We start from the raw sequence: 23,428 nt of genomic DNA, 5'->3' as shown, positions 1-23,428 counted from the left end.
GTGTGTTATCCTTCCGTGAGCGTAAAGGAATATTACTTGCATACTTTTTTTATCAATCTTTCTCTACAATAAACAACAAATGTTTTTTATCAAGTGAAGATACTTATGGTAAATAAAAATAGTTTAGAAAGGACACTTATTTATGTATGTATGTGCAGTGGGCACTGGACTAAACAATGCTGCCCACTTTTAGTCATGACGTAGGACAGTATGTTATAATGTGCTTTAGTTTACATTTGCAGTTACAGTTGTTGCAGTTTTAAAAAACTATAACTAAAACATGATATAAACAGGAAATGGCTTGTAGTGTTGGTTTCATAGGTCTGTACAAGTAATTCTGTCATCTGTAATTTACAGAAAGACTAGTCACGTTCAGCTGGACAATTCTGAAGCACCATTTCACCGGTACTTTCTATTTTTGTCACCCCTATTTTCCCCCACCTTTTTACATTCCGTTTCACCTCTATTTCTTCCTTTTCCACAGCTCTTCTATCTCTTCCTGAACAACCATCTAACAATAAATTACACATCTCACTCAACATTTACAACACTTTAAATCCATCTACTCCAAACTGCTCTACAACTCAACAACAGACTATCCCATTCCCCTCTCACTTTACGCTACACCTTACCTTCTGTCATCCAAACACTGCTATACTCCCATCTATACAACTCCAATTCTAACTCCAGTACCCCTACCGTTGCTAAAATGACACTTCTACACACTTTATTACTCATCCTCCTGACAACAATCTAGCTAATTACCTCCTACCGTGTCCTATAGATCACTCATATCTACTCTCCCACACTAATCACCACTATACTAACAAACACCTTACCCACAGGCACTATAATATCCCCACACCTTTACAACAAAACCACCACTGAACTCTTTTCCCTAAAATATACCTCCCACTAATAAGCCCACTCTTGCTAAGTTGCTAAGTGGCTATTCTAAATTACTAAACGATCCCACCAATGTCCTTCCTTCCTATCTCTACTCAACCCTAGCTGGTGACATTCACCCCAATCCAGACTCTCAACTCCAGTTGTGCTCCCCCCATCCAGATAATAGTTTCAACCCCAAAAACCTACTCACACACCATCAAAATAGCTCTGACCTCCTAATAATGAACATCAACCTAAGAAGTCTTCTGAGCAAAATCAATGAATTCCACTCCACCCTTCCCCTCTATTCTCCAGACATAGCAGCATTAGCTGAAACCTGTTTAAAATTACACACAAACAATAGCAAAATTCTAACCCAAGGTTACAATATACACAGACTTGACAGACCTGACAAATGTGATGGCAGTATTGCTATTATATAGAAATTTACACTTACACTTCAAAGAACAGAACTCCTCAACCCTGAGCTATCTAATTCAGAAATTCTAGTCTCACACCTGTAACTAAACCATAATAAAAACATTATCATAACAGCAGTATGCTATCCCCCTGGTAACAATGTTATTACAATATAAAACCTTCTTAACCGGACAGCATCAACTTTGACCAGGAAACAATAATCTTAGGAGATTTCAACCTTCATTGGTTAACCTGTACCTATGAAAACCCAACCAGCTACATTAATATCTTTGTCTTCTCTCAAATAAGCTGTTCTCCTACTAGAGGTGATAAACACAGTAACAGGAAATCTAGCCTAGATTACAAGTAGACCTTCCCTATGCCACCATGTCAACTGCCTCCCAGATACTCTCAGCGACCATATGCCCACCTATTTTCTCAGATACAAAGTATGCCGTTCTAAAAACATCCTATACAAACTTATCTGTAACAAAAAAGTTTGACACTGAAATATTTAACTCCCCTCTAAAAAATGTGACCGGTCTCTATCAAACATCTACAATTAGATGAAGAAGTCCAGTACCTTAACAATAAATTCCTTGATATCCCCAACAACCTGGCTCCCCTTAGAAAAATTTGTACTAAAGCAAAACCAACCCCATGGCTAACAAAAGAAACCAAACTTCTCATGTATCAAAGAGAAAGAGCTTGGTCACACTACTGAACCATCAAAAAACAAACATCCCTCCTTAATTACCATCAGTTAAGAAACAAGTAAGAACTGATAAAAAAATAAAACAACTATTTCACAATTCAACAAAAACATCAAAGGTTTCACAGGCACAGTCAATCAGCTTAGAAACAAAGGACAGTTTGTATCACATGTCTTCCTCAACATGTCAAAGGCTTTTGACAAGGTTTCCCATCAACAACTTCTCAACAAACTTGCCTCCCTAAACCTTTCCCAAACAGCCATCTTATGGTTTCATAGCTACCTGTCAGAATGACAAGCAGTCAAGTGACAAAATGAATTCTCACCTCTACTACCAGTCTCAGTAGGTGTACCACAAGGTTCAAGCCGTGGACCACTACTCTTTATCATTTTTACCAACAATCTCAGTTCAGCAACCCAATCAGCATCCATTGCACAATATGCAGATGATTCGTCACTCGTCTGTGCAGCCACTTCTATTCCAAAACTCTTACAAATAACAAAAAGCATTTACAGACATACAACATTATCTGTCTGTCAGTCAACTCATACTTAACCCCAATAAAATCAAATCAATGCTACTCTCAAACAACAAAACAGCTCAGCCCCCACCCCTTTCATTCTCTACTCCTCCGCCAACACCGAACGTGAACCAGTGGAACACATCAATCTGCTAGGAATCACCATCACCAATGTCTAGCCTAGACAATCAAACGATAACACATCAAACTAGGGTCTCTATACAGAAACAAGCCCTTCCTCACCCAAACTTCCTGACAGGCCATTGCCACAACAAATCTACTATCCAACCTGTCAAATGCCTCCCCAATTTTTACAAATGTAAGAAAAACTGACCTAAACAAGCTAGAGACCTGCTACAATAAAATAGCCAGGTTAGCCTCTAACCACACAAACAGATCCCACGATTGCTTAGCTCTCCGCCAAGTAAACTGGATCAAACTTCCAAATTTGTTAACCTTCAACCAGCTAACCACCCATACCATTATACAGCAACCAGATAACTGCCCTGCCTTCAAAAACTTATTCCATCCCTACTCTAACAGTAGATCCCTCCGATCATCCAACAAATTATTACTTGAGGTCACTAGATCAAATAATAGTCACAGGGATTCTCTGTTCTCCAAACAAATATCTACAATCTGGAACTCTATTCCCCAGGATATGGTTCTCACAACCAACTCTTCCAGTTTCATAAAGCTTCTCAATGAACATCTTACAAATAACTGGCTATGTTCCTCCCCTTCCCCAGACTGACCAGACTTCACTCTCTGCTTCCTACTCCTAATCCTCTACAACTGTTTCTAGCCCCCACTGCATTTTTTCCCCTGATGTTTCCCTAAAGCATATAAATAATCTAAATTAGTGTACACTTTATAATACCTGTTGTATGGTACCTGCATTGTAAATACATGCTAACCTTATGTATGTCATATTATAATATTATATCTTAAAGCTTTTCTCCCCAGGCTTCCACTGAAAATGGGCTACGAGCCGAGACGGACACTCCCGCTAAACAATTTAAAATAAAAATAAATAAATTTGCAGTTGCATAGATAAACAGAAAGACAGGAGCAAGTTCTTGTCACTGTCAGGGATCAGAACCTGGAATAAACACAACATTGTCAGTAATCATGGGACACTAACAAATGGCATGACTTGTTTCTAACACACATTTCAAACAGGTGTTCTAACACAGATTTTAGACAAGTGTTCTAACACACATTTTATTACTTTAGCAGGGTATAATGGAACTTCATAAAGCAAAGTATTATCTCAATAAAATAATGTCCCTCCCCCACTAATGTCAGAAAATGAAAGAAACCATCTGCTGAGCAAGATCCTTCACCACCATCCCTAAAGGAACTGCTAGCACCAGAGGCAGCCAAGAAAGACACAACTAGTTAGTGGAAGACACATCTATGAAGGCTTCTGACCAAAGATCCTGACTTGTACAAACTGGTTCTTGGTCACCTGCTGTAGAATAATTTCCCAAATGAATGAAAAAACTAAAAATTCAATCAAACGTCCCCCACACACTGGAGAATGAATGGATTCTAAACGGATTAGAAGGAGGGGCTTGCAGGTGGCAAACATAGAGGGGAAAAAACATGAAAAGATTTAGCCAAAAGTCAGTTATGCAGGATTTCGGAAAACTCTATTTGTGTGGAAGTCTATACCACCTGCTTTTCTGTTACTTACTGTAGACAGCTGGTTTGCTGTAGCATTGAGTTAGGCAGAAATACCAATTTCAATTAATCGCATCCTAAATTATCAACTAAATCGCAACCCTGCAATTTCAAACACATGGCTGTCAGAACAATGTCCTACTAAAATATCCAGATTTATGAGGCAGGACTTGCAGGAAAGAAACAGGCCACTCAGTAACAGAATACAATGCACTGTATTATAGTGACCACATTGCAGTAAAACCTTCTGATATTAGACAAGTGTGCCAATGAGCCAAGTCAACAAAACAATGAACTATGACAAGATGGCAAAGTGATGAGAATATCAAAGGATAAAGCACAATGTACATTCTGAAACACTAAATGTAATAGTCAAAAATCTCAGGGACCGAACAATGTTTCCTTAGAAAGGGGTCAGGATTCAGGATGAAAAATTAGTCAGGCCTTCAGCACGACAAGCCCCTAAACTAATTCCTTTTAGTTCTACATCTCAGAGAGTCACAGTACAGTAAGCACCATTTTTAATCAGGTTCATCTGTGCCTTTCTGAATGAAGCTGTCTTCCTTAAAATTTAAACAAAAATTATTACAGCAAAAGTGGAGCAAGGCTGAGCTAACAAAACAGATCTGATGACCTCTGAGAAAAAAAATGTACTTGTCAGGCAGTAAACCTGTATAGCTGTCAGAGAGCACTGCCAACTATTCTGCTGTTGTAGTTATTCACTCACACAAAGCAGAGCAAAATCAGTTTAGTTACTTATAAATCAAATGAGATCGGCAGCAGAATCCTGCTGCGAACACGTTAAAACAGGATAAAGACATTACCTTACTCCTTTGTTTATATGCCACTTTCATGAGTGGTGTAGACAAGAACAAAGTCAATCAAATGACTTATCAGAAGGTTAGTAAGAATCAAACAGAAATACTAAAAACTGAATCGCATTATATCAGTATTGCATGGCCCAGCTGCTACTTATCCAGAAAAGTCGGAACAGGACAAAAATCAATTAAACCTTTAAAGCATTTATTACGTTAATGAGACAGGCAGCAGTATTCTGGCAGGAATAATTAGACGAACAGATTACACTGCATTATTGCCACATTCTGCTGCTGCCAATTTGTAATGATTTTACATATCAGAGCAATAGTATGCTATTCCCGTAAAGTAAAAGCTGGCAAAAATGTCAGCCAAGGTACCAGGACAACTATGCGTTTACCAAGCAGACATAACAGTAAGTGGCAGGGAAGTCACTTGAAGGAAGGACTTCTGACCCTGGACACTGCAAAAGCTAATATTTTAGAAAGATAACATCCACCAAGATTTACTCTTAAGAACAGAGGAAGGCTTTCACCGTAAAAATATTCAAGACTGAATCCATGTTACCATAGTGAAGGTGGGCTGTCTATAAATATTACACAATCTGACACAAGTATGTATATTGCAGGGTGCTAGCCCCCCAAACAATGTGCAAAATTTAGCCTGAGGGGTACATGGGAGGTGTGGCCAGCTTGAATGCAATGTAGTTAATAGGCACAGATGATATCACAGCTACAGCTTTGAATTATACACGGAGGTCACAGCTACAGCTTTGAATTGTACAAGGAGGTCGTATATTTTAGTCAAGGTGATGCTGACAGTCAGAAATTCTATACTGCATTAAATGGCCGCATTTTGCAAGTGTATTGGAGAGTATATTACTCCTTTCCTATACCTCCTTATTTTTATTCACAGTTCCCAATTACCAGCATGAAAATACAGCTTCCCTTAGCACCTCTGCATGCTTCACACAGCACAGAATACGCACGGCTACAGAAGAGGAGAACACGTAAGAGACACCTGCTGCTAAACAGCAGATGTAAGCTTTTCTTTGCATGAAATGTCAAAAGTTCAGGTAAGTTCACAACTGCACACAAAACAGAGTCCAGTACCGTGGGCCTTGCTTAGTCTGATATATTTTTAATTTATTCCAGGGTCATATTCTGTTATTCTGCTGGTGTAAGGTATAGCTCAAGTTTCTGCCAAAGTTATGTGGCAGGCATTTCTTTAGGCAAGGCACTGCAGGTCTCATACATGCTGTATTTCATGTTTAGGACCACTTGCCTTTCTTCCATGGTGTGCAGTTTTCCTGTCTACTGACTCACATCACCACCTAATCGCAGACATAACATTCTTCCTGAGTTTTAAAAGTGAAAGTTCAGTACAATCACTCATTATTATAGGGCAGGGAGGATGCATACAGGTAATTCTCTTCCACAGAGCGATGACACCTTGTTCTTGTTACATTTCTCTAAACAGGTTATGCAGCTTTCAGAAGTAGCAGCCAATAACTTGCCTCACTCAGGAGTGTATGGTACTGTAGTTCTGTACAGCTCTACTTTCTTGTACAAAAGTGTGCAGAATATTTTGTTGGGTTGGCATAGCACCTTCATTTTAGGATTTTTAGATCAGTGAACATCATTTACCTTCTTTATGCTCACAGCTCATTCAATGTCCATCCTTTATGTTAAGCAGGGCTAGGGTTTTGGTAACTGCAGTAGGGCTAGGATTTTGGCAACTGCAATCGCTTACCTTGCCAGTGAATTTCTATAGCTGATTTATGCTTCAATCAGTCATGGCTGATAAAAAGCAGAAGGTAGCAGACTGCTTTATTTTCATTGTTGTTCACTGCTATAAATGTTTTTAATGCTCTGTGTTTACGGGTTCAAATGTTAATACTACACTGTCGATCTAGAGGAAAATTAGTAGCCTAGTCACAATGCCCCAAACTGTAAATGGCAATGACATGACTCCACTTCAATGAAACAGCATTCAACCCAAACCACGGACTACTGAACAGCTTTCCCTGGGAAACAAACCACCTGGCCACCAGGGAAAAAAAAGTCAACAGAAAGAAATTAAACCCACCCAAGTGGGGGGCTTTCCCCCACACCCCTTAACTTAATATAACAACCTCGAGATCGCACTACCCTGGGGAAGAGGACAAGGTTCACCCTGGTGGCCAAGTGGTTAATTTCCCAGGGAAAGCAGTTCAGTAGTCCATGGTTTCAGTTGACAGAAAGTCTGCTCTTCAAATTGTCCCTTAGAACTAGCTGGTTTCTCAGTAGTAGCACTAAAATCTGAACCCCTGTGACTAGCACTTGCTCTAGAACCTGCTGGAAAGCACTAGGAAGCCTGAAACTGATACAAGCACTCAACTCTCCTTGTCAATAAGGAGAAATTAATCATAGGCACTAAACAGCCTATAATTGCAAAGTACCTTGCAAAGGTAAGGGAAAACAACTCTTGTACTTTACAAAAAAAGCACCTAAACAGGCATGTCCAAGGGTCAGCTTCCGGTGATTTCTCCTGTCCTCTGGGTGGATCTGGGCATACTGGGGCAATGCGGCAACTGCCTCATGTACACAGACAACCCTCTCCTCCTACCACCCAACACTACAAGCTGCGAGAGATGCACTTACATAGCCAAACTGGAAGCAAAGCTCTCTCTGGCCAAGATTGTGCTAGACAGTCAAGAGAGAAGGTTAACACCTGCACTTCACCTCAGGCAACTCATAGTCCTTCAAAACCCACACCATCAACACCCACACATAGCAACACTAAACCCACACATGCGGAGGCCCTTAACATTAACCTGCCCACGCAACAAGGACCTCCAAAGCTGAAATGCAAACAAACACCAGTCACAGCCAAAGTGACACATAGCTCACAACACCAGTGTGCCACCCAACAACAGCCCCTAAGGCAAGACAATGTACCCAACACTTTAGTCATAGGTGACTCTATAGTCAGGCACACTGATGACACACTCACCAGGCTGAACAAGGAGAAAATTACAGTCAGCTGCCTGTAGGGTGCCAGGATCCGCCACATAATGCATGCACTCAAGTCACTCCACAACAAGTACAAATACGATTCTGTCATTGTCCATGCTGGAGTGAATGACTTGAGACATACCTCCCTGGACTACATGAAATGAGACATGGAAGAGCTCTCGGATAATGCATCAGTCTTGGAAAGAAGCCTGCAGGGTTAAGGCGGCAGATGTTGCCATTAACAAACACAAACTGGCTTGGGCCTATGACTTGCAGATTGCCTGTATCCTTGTTAACAAGTTTTATTTTTATTTTTATTTGCAGTTGTTTAACCAGGATAGTCCATTGGGCCTGAAGAACCCGTTTTCAATGGAGTCCTGGGGAGAAAAGCTCCTCATACAGATTACACAAAGGTTAATATACAAACATAGAATGCATGAAGATTACAGAGGTAAAACAGACTGATCAAAAGTATTTCAATCAAAGTTAATAATAATTTTTTTTTTTTTAAGTTCCATAATATTGGTGATGCTTATATGTCTGTAGTTTCCTGGAACAGTACTGGATTCCCCTTGTGGAGTAGGATGACTACTGCAGTTCTCCATTTATCTGGCATGGGTCAAGTGGAAAGGCTGAGTTTGAATAAGCCTAGCAACAAGTCTTCCAGACATTGTCTAGTTCTCACATGATGACAGCCTGGTTAACTATCAGGACCCATGGAGCAAGAACTTTTAACTGTTTAATGAGACCATTCAGTACCTGTTCTGAGGTGATCAGAGGGGGTGTTGGGTTGTACTAATAAATCTGTGACGTGAGAGAGAGAGAAATAGAGAAGGAATGGTAGAGCTGAATTTGTCTGCTAATGCATTAACAATATCCTCATGAGACAAGTAAGTTATCGTGATTTGTATTAGCTCTGGACATTACCTCTAAGGATTCTGACATAGCTAAAGATGGCTTTCTGTTTGACCTTAACAGAGGTAGCAATTCTCAATTCATACTTCGTTTGAAGGTTTAGTTATGTTTCTGATTTCTCTGATGATCTGAATTCATCTCTAGAGCCTGGAGTATTAAGTTTGCTTTCAAAGGTTATGACTTTTGTCCCTCTTACTGTATATTTTTTTATGCTAAGCTGCCACCATACCTGTTTATCCCTGAATTTGATATTGTGTTTGTGTCTTATGGGGAAAGATGCCTTGATGCATTGTTTACACGTGGGCATAGAAATTATTCAAAAACATAGCAGCATGTCAGATGTGCTCATTGAGGTGAGGAAGCACTTGCATTTCTCTAGGTCATTAGTTAGATGGATTAGGTTTCCCTTAGATTAGTCTCTGAGGGTTTTGTGGTAAGTCAGATTTTACCTACCTAGTGAGTGTTACTGAATGGTCGTCAAGACTGTAGGTGTTGAGTATAGGATGGCTATATTGGTGAGAACTATATCCAATACTGTTGAACCCCTAGTTGGGACTTGATCCAATTGGTCTAAGCAGCTGCCAATAACGAAGTCCAGAAATCTTTGTGTGCATTAATCTGAGGTGGAGGAGGTTTGCCAGTTACTAGTAGGATTGTTGAAACCTCCCAAGAGAATGGTGTTATGGTTGATAGGGAGGGATGTTTGTTTAGCTGTGTGTCAGGGTGACATGGAGGGGGGGTGGTAGCTGATCATCACATGGTATGTTGTACCACCTACCATGAAAATACTACCAGCGTTAGAAGGGCGACTATCACAATGTCACTGTTACCACTTTAACGTCTGTCTTCTTTGTTAACAGAATACACTTTGACCTACCTGTCATTTAATATATCATGCTGCTTTTCACTTTTCTGAGCACCTTGGCTCATAGCTTTAGCTGCTGTGACTTCTAACTTCTAAATTATGTGACAAAAGTCAGGTAGCCACATGGACAGGACTAACAAACATCCTCGCCTTACACACCTAATGTGACCATGATGCCCTACAGATTAGTGACGCATTCCTACACTGTGTATTGAAATGCACACCACGAAAAACTTTTGGTCAAGACTTGCTATGACTGTTTGTTTGATGAATATCTGCCAAATGCATTTCCCTTATCTTTCTTGACCTGTACTCATCTCATTTAGAAAGATTCCAGTTCTTCTAGTAAAATACATTTACAAATACAAGCCAGGATTAATGTCGCTCTTGCAGGAAAGCATTTCTAGGCAGTAGTTCTAAGCAGAAGCATACCTTACAACCTTTGAGGTCTCACAAAGCAGACACCCATCCTAGAAATCTGAGAAGGCCCAAACTCAGGACGGCATTCCACAACTGCAGTAGAAACATCTTCCCTAAAGAGAAACTGTGGAACCCCTCTAGACACCTTGGAAACAGTCAACCATAGTTCTCTCTGAACGCCCGAACAGACACCTGCAAAGCCTTTTTGGATGTGCTGCCTGCCAGATCCTCACCGGCCTCCAACCCAGACATGGTAGAAGAATCTGACAAAACAACCGGGCAAGCCTCCGGGTTCATAATAACCTCAGGAGAAACTCCAGGCAGAGGAAGATTCCAGTCTTACCTTATGCACCTTCTTCTTCCCTGATGGCTGACCCTCAGGGAAGGAAGTTCCATCCATAGTATCTGCAGCAAGAAGTTTAAGATGTTGGTTCTCAAGGGTACAAGGAAAGGAAAGAAAACCTACTATGAAGAGTTTTGGGGACGAACGCCTGACAAATCAAACAAGACGTATGGTCGTGAGCAGCACCTAGGAAAAAAGACACTTTTTGTGGCAGTCTTTATGGGGGAATCAGTCTCCCACACTGACATCTACCTTTCCTGGATGACATTAAGAGCAAACAGCACAAAACAAAGAGAAAAAATAACCAAAAATCCAACTGGGTACTTATCTGCAGCTGTGAGGACTAAAGCAAACAGGATTAAGCACAGAAATGCCAACAAACAGTAACACAGTAAAAAAAAAACTGACGGAGGTAACAGACTGACAGTTAAAACAGCATTTGGACTGGTGGCAAAGAGGTTCTGAGGATTGTATGCCTGAACATCACCCTTATGCCCTACTCTATGCAAGGAGCATGCAGATGACATTCAGTGTACCTTAAAGCAATGGTAGACTTTGGTTAAGTGGCTGGACGGTGGACTTCACAGCAGGGAATCCCATTTGTAAAGAATACTGCAGTGGTGAAGGCAAGGACATCTAGCGTTATGGTAAGATTTTACTCAACTGTACTTTCTTCCAGAATGTAAGGTAAGAGAAGGCACTTTTTTTTTCTTTCTTTCTTTAATTGCTTACACTCCTTTATTACCTTAAATACACTTATGACTAATAAATGTCACTTGTGGCCACAGATATCTATTATTAACATACTGTCTGCTCAACAGTGGAATATTCTTTGCGAAATCACACTTTACTAGGTCAAATTTGAGTGATATATATATATATATATATATATATATATATATATATATAAAACAAATGTAGCATGAATTGAAAGCCTTTTTCGAGATTTTCTTTCTTCTAAAAGAGCTCATATCTGTATTCACTTACACTGGTAGCCCATCACCTAACAGATAATCAGACAACATTCAATTCATTTCTGCTGTAAAATACCCCACTTTTACATCCACCTGTGAGTTTTTCTTGGCTGAGAGGAACAAACAGAGTAAGTTACTCACTTACATCCTTCAGAGAACACGAAGTATTTAAGCCTCTGGCATATTTTTTGTTTTCCTTAAACTGTATAGTGTCCATAGTCTGCAGCTGGTTCCACAAGTCATAATCTCTGCTATGTGCATGAAAAGGCTATTCTATATGCAACTAAAAAAACGATGAAGATCAGGACTTTCAGAGAACACCAGGAGACAATACTTTTTAGCGCTTTCTTTCACGTTTATTACAGTGAACTTCTTCTGAAAAAGAAGAGACTTCCCACACTCTTCTTTTATACATACAATAAAGGAAATGATGTCATTGAATTAATTAACCACCTTAAATCATTAAACCTTGTATACATTAATATATAAAAAATCTTTGTATATATATATATATATACATATATATATATATATATATATATATATATATAATATGAATTTTTCATCTTTTTGAATCCATATAAATTAAATATAAAAAAGTTTTTACATGTATTTTGTCTCTTTGTAAAGTACTTGTGTGTATGTGTGTATGTATATCTACATGTGGGCTTACTAAAATTCACCCACCTTTTTTTCTTGTAAATACAAGTATAAACTTAATAAATATATGTGTGTATATGTGCACACACCTTCTCAAACACTTTCCAATCTTCCTTTGCTGTTCAAATACTTTCTTATTTTTATAAATATGTAAATGTTCTGTAGTACATTTCCTAAGTATCTGATTAAAAGTAAATGAATACTTGAATAAATAAAAACTGATCACAAAACTGTGAATGAATAATCAAATGTATGTCCAAATGAAACCTAACAAATTACTAAGAAGTATATAAAAAATATATAAATATAAATAATGTGTATAAACATGAAATGCTGTTACTTGGTACATTCAACCCACCCTTACTGAATACACTACAGGTGTTTCAAAACGTATGTGAACGACAGTTCAGAGAGTTAAATTCATCAGGAGTACCTGATAATTTAGGTAAAGAGGAGTTTGAAGCTTTAGAACAGTTGGCTAGTAACCCTAATGTAAGAGTTATGAAAGCCGACAAGGGGGGTAAAATCATTATTATGGATCACTCTGATTATGAAAATGCTATGAACTCACTCTTAAATGATGAAACAAATTACTCTAGAGTGTCATTGGACTCAGTAAAACTATGTTTTAGAAACATTGATGTAATGTTGTTTGATATGTTTTGTCAGGGTGAGATTAACCAGACAGATTACGATTTTTTGACAGTAGAAAACCCAAATATGGCAACCTTTTTTGGGATTCCAAAAATACAAAATATGGAAGAAGGATTATCATTTAGGCCAATTGTATCTGCGAGAAATTCAAAAACAGAAAACATTTCCATATGGTTAGATCACTTTCTTAACCCTATAGCACAGAGTTCGGAGTACTACCTAAGAGACTCTTGGCACTTGTTAGAAATATTACATAACATGAAAATCACAAGTGAGAAAGCAGTTTTTGCGACTTTAGATGTAAAGAGTCTTTATACATCTATTAACTAAGAGGAGGGGTTGGAATATATGAGAGAGTATCTCTCCACCAACACCGACCTCCTAGGTGAAAGGGTTAATACAGTTTGTGCCCTTATGGAAGTAGTATTAGAGAACAACATTTTTAGGTTCAATAAGAACTTGTACAAACAAGTTTCCGGAGTGGCCATGGGGTCAAGAGTTGCACCGGCATTTGCCAACATTGTGATGGCCAACTGGGAACGAAATTTTCTGAAAACACACTTGAGTTTCCAAAAAGTAATATTTTATTTCAGATACATAGATGACTTGTTTTTCATTTGGGAAGGAGAGAAGAGTGAGTTTGTAAGTATGGTGGATGATTTAAACAAGACCACTAAATTTTTATTTTTCAAAATGGGTGGTTTTGGTAAGCAAATAAACTTCTTGGACCTCACTCTCACAAGAGAAGGGATAGATGGTAAGATACAAAGTAAAATCTACAGGAAGTCTTGCTTTGTTAATCAATACTTGCACAAAGACAGGCTTCACCCAGAACACATGAAGAAGGGAGTCATTAAAGGGCAAATGATAAGGTTAAGTAGACTCACATCTGAAGATAAAGTATATATAGAAGAATTAACATTGCTAAGGCATATGTTCATACAAAGAGGTTATGACAACAGTTGGTTAACAAAGTTAGAAAAAGAAGTGACAGGACTGAGAAAGGGGGTGGCTAAGCCTATTTTGGCATCAGGGGATGTCACAGTAGGGGCACCCACTATTGTTAGCAAAGAAGTTGTCACCATTAGACAAGATTTCCTAAGTGCTATTCCTTTACCCATAACAGATGAAATGTGGCTTATCAAAAACATAATTGAGAGGAATTGGAACATCATTTTGGGAAATAAGGAACTGGTGACCATTTTGGGTATATTACCAAAGTTTACTTACAAAACGGTCACGAATATCAAATTGATTCTAGAAATAACAAATAATTTAGAACAATCTCAAAACAGAATGGTTGTCAACAAGAAAGGAACTTACGCATGCAGTAACTGTAAACAATGTAGATTTATCAGTAACACTTCCTTTGTTAAAATCAAACATCTTGGTAGAACTTTGTGGGCTTCAAGGTACTACAATTGTAACAGTCAATTTGTGGTTTACTTGGCAAGCTGTTCTACATGTCAATGTTATTACATTGGGAAGACCAAGAGAGTATTAAAACGTAGAATATACGAGCACGGTCTGGCCATTAGAAAAAAGGATAAAAACAATGCTTTAGCCAGACATGCTTTAGAATGTGAAAATTTCAAAAAGTTTGAATTTTTCATTTTAGAACAGATTGATCAGGGAATGTTTACTGGTGATTTAAATAACAAACTGGAGCAAAGAGAAGCGTTGTGGCAACTTTTGTTAGGGGCAGATCATTCACCTGGTTTAAATGAGATGGTCAATTTAAAATGTTTTTTGAGTGACAGATAGATTAAGTATGAACAATATTAGTTAAATATGTTTTTATGAAAATTAGCCAAGTAACAGCATTTCATGTTTATACACATTATTTATATTTATATATTTTTTATATACTTATTAGTAATTTGTTAGGTTTCATTTGGACATACATTTGATTATTCATTCACAGTTTTGTGATCAGTTTTTATTTATTCAAGTATTCATTTACTTTTAATCAGATACTTAGGAAATGTACTACAGAACATTTACATATTTATAAAAATAAGAAAGCATTTGAACAGCAAAGGAAGATTTGAAAGTGTTTGAGAAGGTGCGTGCACATATACACACATATATTTATTAAGTTTATACTTGTATTTACAAGAAAAAAGGTGGGTGAATTTTAGTAAGCCCACATGTAGATATACATACACACAAGTACTTTACAAAGAGACAAAATACATGTGAAAACTTTTTTAAATTTAATTTATATGGATTCAAAAAGATGAAAAATTCATATTATATATATATATATATATATATATATATATATATATATATATATATATATATAAAGATTTTTTATATATTAATGTATACAAGGTTTAATGATTTAAGGTGGTTAATTAATTCAATGACATCATTTCCTTTATTGTATGTATAAAAGAAGAGTGTGGGAAGTCTCTTCTTTTTCTGAAGAAGTTCACTGTAATAAACGTGAAAGAAAACGCTAAAAAGTATTGTCTCCTGGTGTTCTCTGAAAGTCCTGATCTTCATCGGTGTTTTAGTTGGTTTTGGTTTACAGTTCATTATTTGTCTATTCTATATGCAGCCATAATCCGAGTTGCGTAACAGTGACTCAGCAGATCTGTGGAATCCTGTAAGTATAGTTGTGATAATGTGGGGGAATGCTGTTTTTTTTTTTTTTTTGGCGTTCTACAAGAGGGGTCAAAGATAAGCATGCTATCAAATGGTGCATGGCATCAGGATATCATATACTGCTTGTAGTAGGACAGTTTAGCCACCACTAGAGGGGATCCTGGGAGGAGGACCACACTTGACCCCTCCCCAAAAGGAATGGGAGACAATAGCCAAAGGCTTAATTTACTTTTGTACAACTACCCTCCCAGTAACAAAGGTCCACTTCAAACAACAAATACCTGGGAATGTAGAAGACATCTTACTTCTGCAACATTAAATGAACCAGACCAAGGGAATTATTAACCCCTTCTTATATTTTGCTTTTAATGTAGTAAGAAATCAGGTTACACTCTGAACCAATACTGTTTACTAACTGCAATGCACTCTCTCTTGGAATTACATAAGAGCTATGGATATTCCTTTCAGGGAGGTTGTTCATGTCCCACAAGATCTGAGTTTCTTTATCCAAGACTCTCATTATCAATCAGTGCAGAATTTATCCTGAAATGAGTGCTAGCAACACAAAAAAGTGCACAGCAGTATAAATAGGTATATCGAAGGGACAGATGTGTCTCAGAGACTACACCTTCTCTGGAACAGGCTTCCCCTTCCCATCCATGTCAAGCAGAGTGCCTCCATAATCCAATTCAAGTGTAATACCTGGACAAGTGAATGGAGAATCAGAATTTACCCATGGTATGTCTCTGAGTGATACAGTCAGCCTGTAAATGCTTGACCAACCATAACTAAGTCTACATATACCCCATGATGCAACCCCAGGGCATTAAAACTTGTCATAGGCTTATAAAGTGTCCCCCCCGGAGTCATTATCCTTGCAACAACAAATGCACCTATGAATCTTATGAGCCCTAGCGTTAACTAGGGATCAATGCTGTGGAAAATGGCCTTGATTAAACACTTCCAGCTCTCTGTATTCCTGACTCAGTGCTGAAGACAGTCCAGCAAGGATAATGTTTTTCACTTACAATATTTATTTATTTAACATTTGTTAGCTGGAAAAGTCCAACTTGGAGCAAAGCCAATTTTTAGCGGAGGCCTGGGGAGAAACGCTCCAGATGCATGTCTTTGTAACGTGGGAGGAAACCGGAGTACCCAGAGGAAACCCACACAAATGCAGGGAGGACATGCAGACTCCACACAGAAGGCACCCCAGCCGAGAATCGAACCAGAGAACATCTTGCTGTGAGGTGACAACAAGGAAAAAATTCCAGTGAAAAGAAACCACAAGATGACCACAGGTGCCAAATAAAGCACCTGTCCAGTTCAAGACAGTTGCTTCTTCAAAATAAATACAGAAAAAAAGCTGCAAATGCAAGTGAGCACACAGTGGCCTCCACTGAATCTGTGGGATTGCTAGCTCCTTTCTGTATTGAGAGATCAGTCTCTTCAGTCCTACTCATGTCCAGTATTGTCCCAGGTAAAATATTCCAACAATACTATGATCAGCTCAACCAGAAGCAGGGAACTAGCCGATTAGCCAACTTTCCAACCTGGGCACATTAGCGAGAGAAACGACCAAAGTTAAGTAAACTACCCAAGTAATTTTCTGGTAGTTCTTACCTCATCCTTCTGACTGAAAATAAATCAGTGCTTGGTGATGTCATATGCAGACAAAAGAAGTGTGTTAAAAACCTAATAAAGTCCCAACCACACTCAGGCTCCACACTCCGACATGCTCAATCTACTCAAAATCAGGTGAAATTAACAATCGCATACAAAAGACAAGAGACGAATCAGGATAGGAAGGTAGCAGTGCTGCCATTTTGCCATCATAAAAACTAATGCTAAGAATTATGGGAAAATTTATTTCAATCATTTTCAAAAAAGAAGGACAAAAGTAATATTTACAGGAATGCATTCTGTACACGAATCAATCACTGAAATTGATTTTTGAGCCTAGTATTACTACTATTAGCTATACAGCCTCAAAATAAATAAATAAATAAAAAATAAAAGAAATCAGAGACTCAGCCAATGCTTTCCTGATTACATACACAGTTATCGATGCAACCGGGACTGATGAAGGATTAAATGATTTCTATTACTTCTGTGGATGGCTAGCACCTCATATCACCAGCAATGAGTATTTGACATGCTGTATAACATGAGTCACCGAGGCAGCTGCTGGTGAACACTACACGAACCATACTTCTCAACCTCTTAAAGCAAGAAATCTGGACAAAACCATAAATAATGGAGGGGGACAAAGGCCCAAAAATAGGGACAATTTTTAAATATTGATCTTACAAACTTAGAAAGTTGACAGAATAACAGCTTTCATACTAGCATGAATTTTCTGAAGGGCATGAAGTCTGAAACTCACCTGTCTGTCATTATTTTCTGACTTCAGCTTTTAATTTGCCAGAAAAAGACAGTTTTACAAAAAAACAGACCAGAAATATGAGGCAAAAATCTGGACATTCAGTGAAAATCTGTACAGTTGAGAGGAATACCCTGAAGAGTAAGTACTTTTAGAGACTCTATCAGTAAAGGCCATCAATATACAACTCCTGTTGCTATGGCTTCTAACAGTTTATTGGCTGACTGGTTGTTCATGGTCCTTGGTCCTATCACTTGCATGCAAGACTCCAATTCTAAAATACTTAAGTAATGTGAAATACAGAAAACTACTGGACCTAAGTTGTCACACTGCAAGGAACAGTACAGTAAATGGTATGTAGTGAAATGTATGTACTAGAAGAAATCTGCTTCATTTTCAACATTATTCATTTATGAGTACTACATTTTCTATTCTACCACCACTAAAGTTGAGCTGAGGCAGACTTTCAGACTGTCTTATGGAATTTTTTTTATTTCAGTCTGATCACCCAGTCAGCATTTCCTTGGAGTCTTGATATGAAGGTTTTGACTGCCGTTTTAGACAAACCTGCATCAAACACATTTTTAGGTTCTGTCTGTTTAGCAGACATCCATCCCTGGACATGCCATGTGTTTTTTTCCCTTTATTTGTTCTTCTTAAAAGTCCTCAAATGCCACAATTACCAATATCATAAAGCCGCTAGACAGAAATCATACTGAGAATGAATACATTCAGGGGCAATTTGAATAACGCAACTGTTCTTGGTAAGTAACCTCTGTTTATTTTACATTGTTAATACAACAAAATAGTATACACTTTACTACACATACTGTCTGGTAATGCTTTGGTAAAATGAACAAATAACCTAGTAGTGATGGAAATGATTTTAATGGTTTCAAATAGTTTTAAAAGGTGAGAACAATGCTGAATTCATGGATACTCTGTATATTATGTATAATTGTGCAAGTGTCATTGTGCACTAAGCAAGGGATTCCCACTTCACAAATAACTCTCTGGTCACTACCACAACTCAGCTGTACTAAGCATTCAGAGCACCATGTAAATGCGGCAGTCGGCCTCTGCTAAGACGGCCCTGAGGCATCCTGGTGGTCTACTCTGCAAGAATTGTTGTGTACTACGGTGATTCACAGATGTCTGTACTACACAAGATTCATGCAGGGAATTGCACTACATGTGAAAGTGAATTCTTCAATTTAGCTTCTTGCAACGATGCATTTTAATGGAAGAATCTGAGTAGGGTGAAGTGGGGCAGCTTTATCCTTCTCAGACTACTAATTCAGGTATATAAGTAAGACGCTGTCCGGTTCGATTCTCAGCTAGAGCATCTTCTGTGTGGAGGCATGCATGAATGGGCATACCTTCGTTGAAGGTTGTGCGTCAGGGCTGGTAACTCGGCATGTAAAAATCAACTACCAATCATTAGCGGACCGGAGTTCCGCTGTGGCGACCACTAACCGGGAAAAGCCGAAAGACACAAACAAATTGTAGTGGAGTGTTTTTGCATGTGTGCCTATGTGGCTATTGGGACAGTGTACGAGTGACAACAGAAAATGCATGTGTTTAAGTACTTACTGTAAGAGAATGTATGCGTGTACTCTACTTGTGTTAAATACGCTCAGCCTGAAATTATTTTTGTCTGGTATGAATGGGGCTATTGTGGGTGCAGAGTGTGCTGACACTAGCTGGCTGTGTGTGTGTGTGTGTGTGTGTGTGTGTGTGTGTATACACAAGACTTTGTGTCTGCATGTCTGTGTATGTATGTGTTTGTACTGGTCATTTCTGTTTGTGGTGTTGTAAGTATATGAACCACTTACTTGTACAGAATGCTATAGCACTTAGATAAGCAGTCATCCAAAGTGTTCAAATGAGCAATTCAGAGTCATGCAAACCACATTGTAATGTATGACTATGAATAAGCAGTCGTCCAAAGTGTTCAAATGAGCAATTCAGAGTCATGCAAACCACATTTTAATGCATGACTATGAATAAGCAGTTATCTAAAGTGTTCAAATGAGCAATTCAGAGTCATGCAAACCACATTTTAATGCATGACTATGAATAAGCAGTCATTACAAAGTGTTCAAATGAGCAATTCAGAGTCATGCAAACCACATTTTAATACATGACTATGAATAAGCAGTCATCCAAAGTGTGCAAATGAGCAATTCAGAGTCATGCAAACCACATTTTAATGCATGACTGTGAATCACACTATGTAAGAGAAGTGCAATTCACCAGTATGATGTATTAAGGGAAAACTCAACACATACCTAACCCAAGACACTTGCTCATCCAGTGGAGGTGGACAGTGTAACACAGTCTGCTGAAGGTCACAAGTTTGAATTGCAAACAACATCTAATATCATCCTTTCACTTTTATTCTCTATTAAGCAAGGTGAGCTGTGTTCCAGTGCATTATGACTATGAATATATTACCCTTTCCCCATGCCAAATACAATTCTCTAAAATAATATGCACTGTTCAAATGTTAGTGCAAACCTGAATTCAGTAGAGAATATGCAGCACTAGTTTCAGCTTCCCGCTGTGTAATAACCAAATATTTTTACAATGTTCTGGGAGAAACTGTGTCAGAGTTTGTAATAAAAGCTAGGTTAAGGCAACAAACAGCAAAACATAAATGTTATAAGGCAAATTCGGGGGGGGGGGGCAGTGAAACATGACGACCAAAGTGTCTTCCTACCTTGTCTCTTAACTCCTCCACTTGGCGCATTTCTTCATGTAGATTGTACATTTTATTAACAAGCTCCTGACGATCTTCAAGTGCTTCCTGGCGGTCATGTTCTAGAATGTCAAGAATGGCCTTATCTGAATCAGGCAAACAACGCTTTCCAGCCTAAAATAAGGATAGCAATAATAGGGAAATTAATTTCAATAGACATCTTCTTTAATATTTGGTTTTAAATTCTACTGCTGTGCTATAGTAATACAATCAGTTGACTATTCCTATATTTAGGTACAATTTATAAAAGCAATCTCCATCTGTTACATACCTCTCAACCTCTTAGCACAAGAAATCTGGACAAAACCAAAACGTAATGGGGGACAAAGGTCCAAAAATATGGACGGATTTTAACTATTGCTCTTATAAACTTAGAAAGTTTCTAAAATAAATGGTTTTGTGTTGCTGTGGATTTTCTGAAAGATATGAAATCTGAAACTCCAATAAATGTCATTATTTAGTGAATTCAATCTTCTTTGATTTGTCAGCAAACCATAAATGTTATGAGGAACGGACCAACATTCTGAGGCAACAATCTGGACATTCTGCAAAAATCTGGCCATTTGAGAGGCATGCATGTATAAAAAAATTATGTGCTACATCCTTGGTCACAATAATACTGCATAATATAGTATGGTTGCATAACTGTTTATATAAAAAAAATCTTAATATTAGTAAAAAGTACTGAAATACATACACTCGCACGTACACACACACACACACACACTTTTCATTTTAGTTTGCAAAACGCTCACAAATCCATCAATCCCCAAACCCTTTTTTATGGCCAACTTAGAGTGTCCAATGACTTTGGAATGTGGGAGGAAACTGTAACACCCATAGGAAACCCATGTGATTGCAGACCTCAAATATAAAATTTTCTTGGTTAAAAATATAATATGCTTAAACAATACAGAAGCAATGGTACCAACTGACAGTTATTAGACAATACTTGGAGGCATGGTAGAACACTGGTCAGTGGTGCTGTATTTGAGGTCAAGGTTCTGGAGATGAGTCCTGGCCCCAGATGCTCTCTGGACGGAATTGCCATGTTTCCACAATACTGTTTAAGTTTTTTCTCCAGGAAATGAAGTAGACAAGCTGAATATTAATCTGGCAGGCTATGCAAAAATTAAATAAACTGTTCCAAGGGTTGTAGCGTTGTATTTTAAAGAATTCTATCTGTAAGATTCACCTGTAACAGAGTTTTTGACTCAGTGGCATTAACCCAGTAAATAAAATAAATTAACAGTTTGCTACAATGACATACTCATATCAGAAGCAAAATAGGGAGCCCTGGAACCTAACATAGTATGGATGACTGCTTTATTATAAGTATAAACCTTTTGTAAGTGAATAGTTGTTGGTTGTACAAAACCAACTGATTTTTTTTTTACGTTTTTGCACGTAGCTTTGTTATGTACATGCCTAGAAAATTTAAACAATCAAAAACATTTAGCAGTTAGTCAGAGAATATTCAGTAAATGGAGATGTCAATCAGTCTGATGATAGATCATTTGCATAACTCACTGGAAGCAAAATTAACCATTTCTTACATTTATGCATCTCTTAGAAACTCAGAAGACTGACCCTTGAGCTATCGCAAGATGTCTGTCCATGTCACTGATCACCTACGTTTGAGAGGACAGTAGGAAAGCAGAGAGTGAGTAATCAAATATCAGCTGTTCCTCCTCAGAGAGGGAGGGGAGGGTGTAGGTGCAATCCATCATACAGTCACCCACAATGGATGCTGGAAGCCAGTCACGAGCAGCAAGATTCCAGCAGTCAAAACATTCTGATATCCTAACTGGAAATGTGACTATATTATCACATTTATACCTCTTAGAGGGTCACATTGCATGCCAAATATTAAACAAGTACAGTAATGTATAAACAAGAAAGGCTTGGCCATCAGCTATATGATGCTCTTGGCTAATGCCTCAGATGGTCATACCAGCTGTTGTGTCTTTCGGCTTTTCCCGGTTAGGGGTCGCCACAGCAGAACTCTGGTCCACTAATGATTGGTAGTTGATTTTTACGTGCCGATTTACCAGCCCTGAAGCACAACCTTCAACGAAGGTATGCCCAATCATGCATGTCTCCACGCAGAAGACGCTCTAACTGAGAATCGAACCGGACAGCGTCTTACTGTGAGGCGACAATACTACTGCAGCACCACCACCGCGGGTTAGATGGTCATATCAGCTAATTTCCTAAAATGAGTCACTACAAATTAATTCCCATTGAAAAAGGGGGCCCTTAAGGGGTGATCTGGTGTATATGGAGCCCAAAATGGCTACCGGTAGATACTGTGTCATTTATATTGGGCCTTTCTGGGATTTGTCTTGGACATCAGAATATCAGCTTTGTTTCTTCTCTTTATATTCTTATTTCACGTGAGTGAACACTTTCTAGGGCTTGCATGCTATTTTCGTATTGTTTTGGCTGCTTGAAAACATTTCACTGGTAACATTCCTATGAAAACTATGATATGGGTTTAGTTTTAAGTAGTTTTCTATTTATCTTGACTGCTTCTAGAACTGGGTCATTTTGGTTTGGATGGGTTACCATGTTAAGTATGAATGGTATTTCTTTAAGGAACATGGATTTTTGTGGAAGATGCAACAATATAACTAAGTAATAATTAAAATCCACCATTTTAATGGGTACACCTTATATGACATCAGCTGTTTGTATTACTTTTTCTACATCATTTTCATTATTACATCATAGAATTTGAGTTTTGCTTTTTTTTTTTTTTTGAAGAGCTCAGGATTCAAATGTTTAAATGTGAATTTGAA

General features: G+C 38.2%; 1 protein-coding gene across 2 annotated transcripts in view; it reads right to left on the bottom strand.

Annotated features, from left to right (window-relative positions):
• The window catches only part of CARD11 (caspase recruitment domain family member 11), a 2,459,919-nt gene that overhangs the window by 966,815 nt on the left and 1,469,676 nt on the right, over positions 1–23,428 (bottom strand). For both annotated transcript variants that reach the window (XM_044089102.1, XM_044089103.1), the window contains exon 6: positions 20,589–20,741. In XM_044089102.1, coding sequence (XP_043945037.1) covers positions 20,589–20,741 — 153 coding nt within the window. The remainder of the gene's footprint in view (positions 1–20,588; positions 20,742–23,428) is intronic.

Source organism: Protopterus annectens, chromosome 12.part0 (genome assembly GCF_019279795.1).
Source record: "Protopterus annectens isolate FY-2018-M chromosome 12.part0, PAN1.0, whole genome shotgun sequence".
NCBI lineage: Eukaryota > Metazoa > Chordata > Ceratodontiformes > Protopteridae > Protopterus > Protopterus annectens.
Note: the sequence above shows the minus strand (reverse complement) of the source record. Positions and strands in the feature narration are given on the sequence as shown.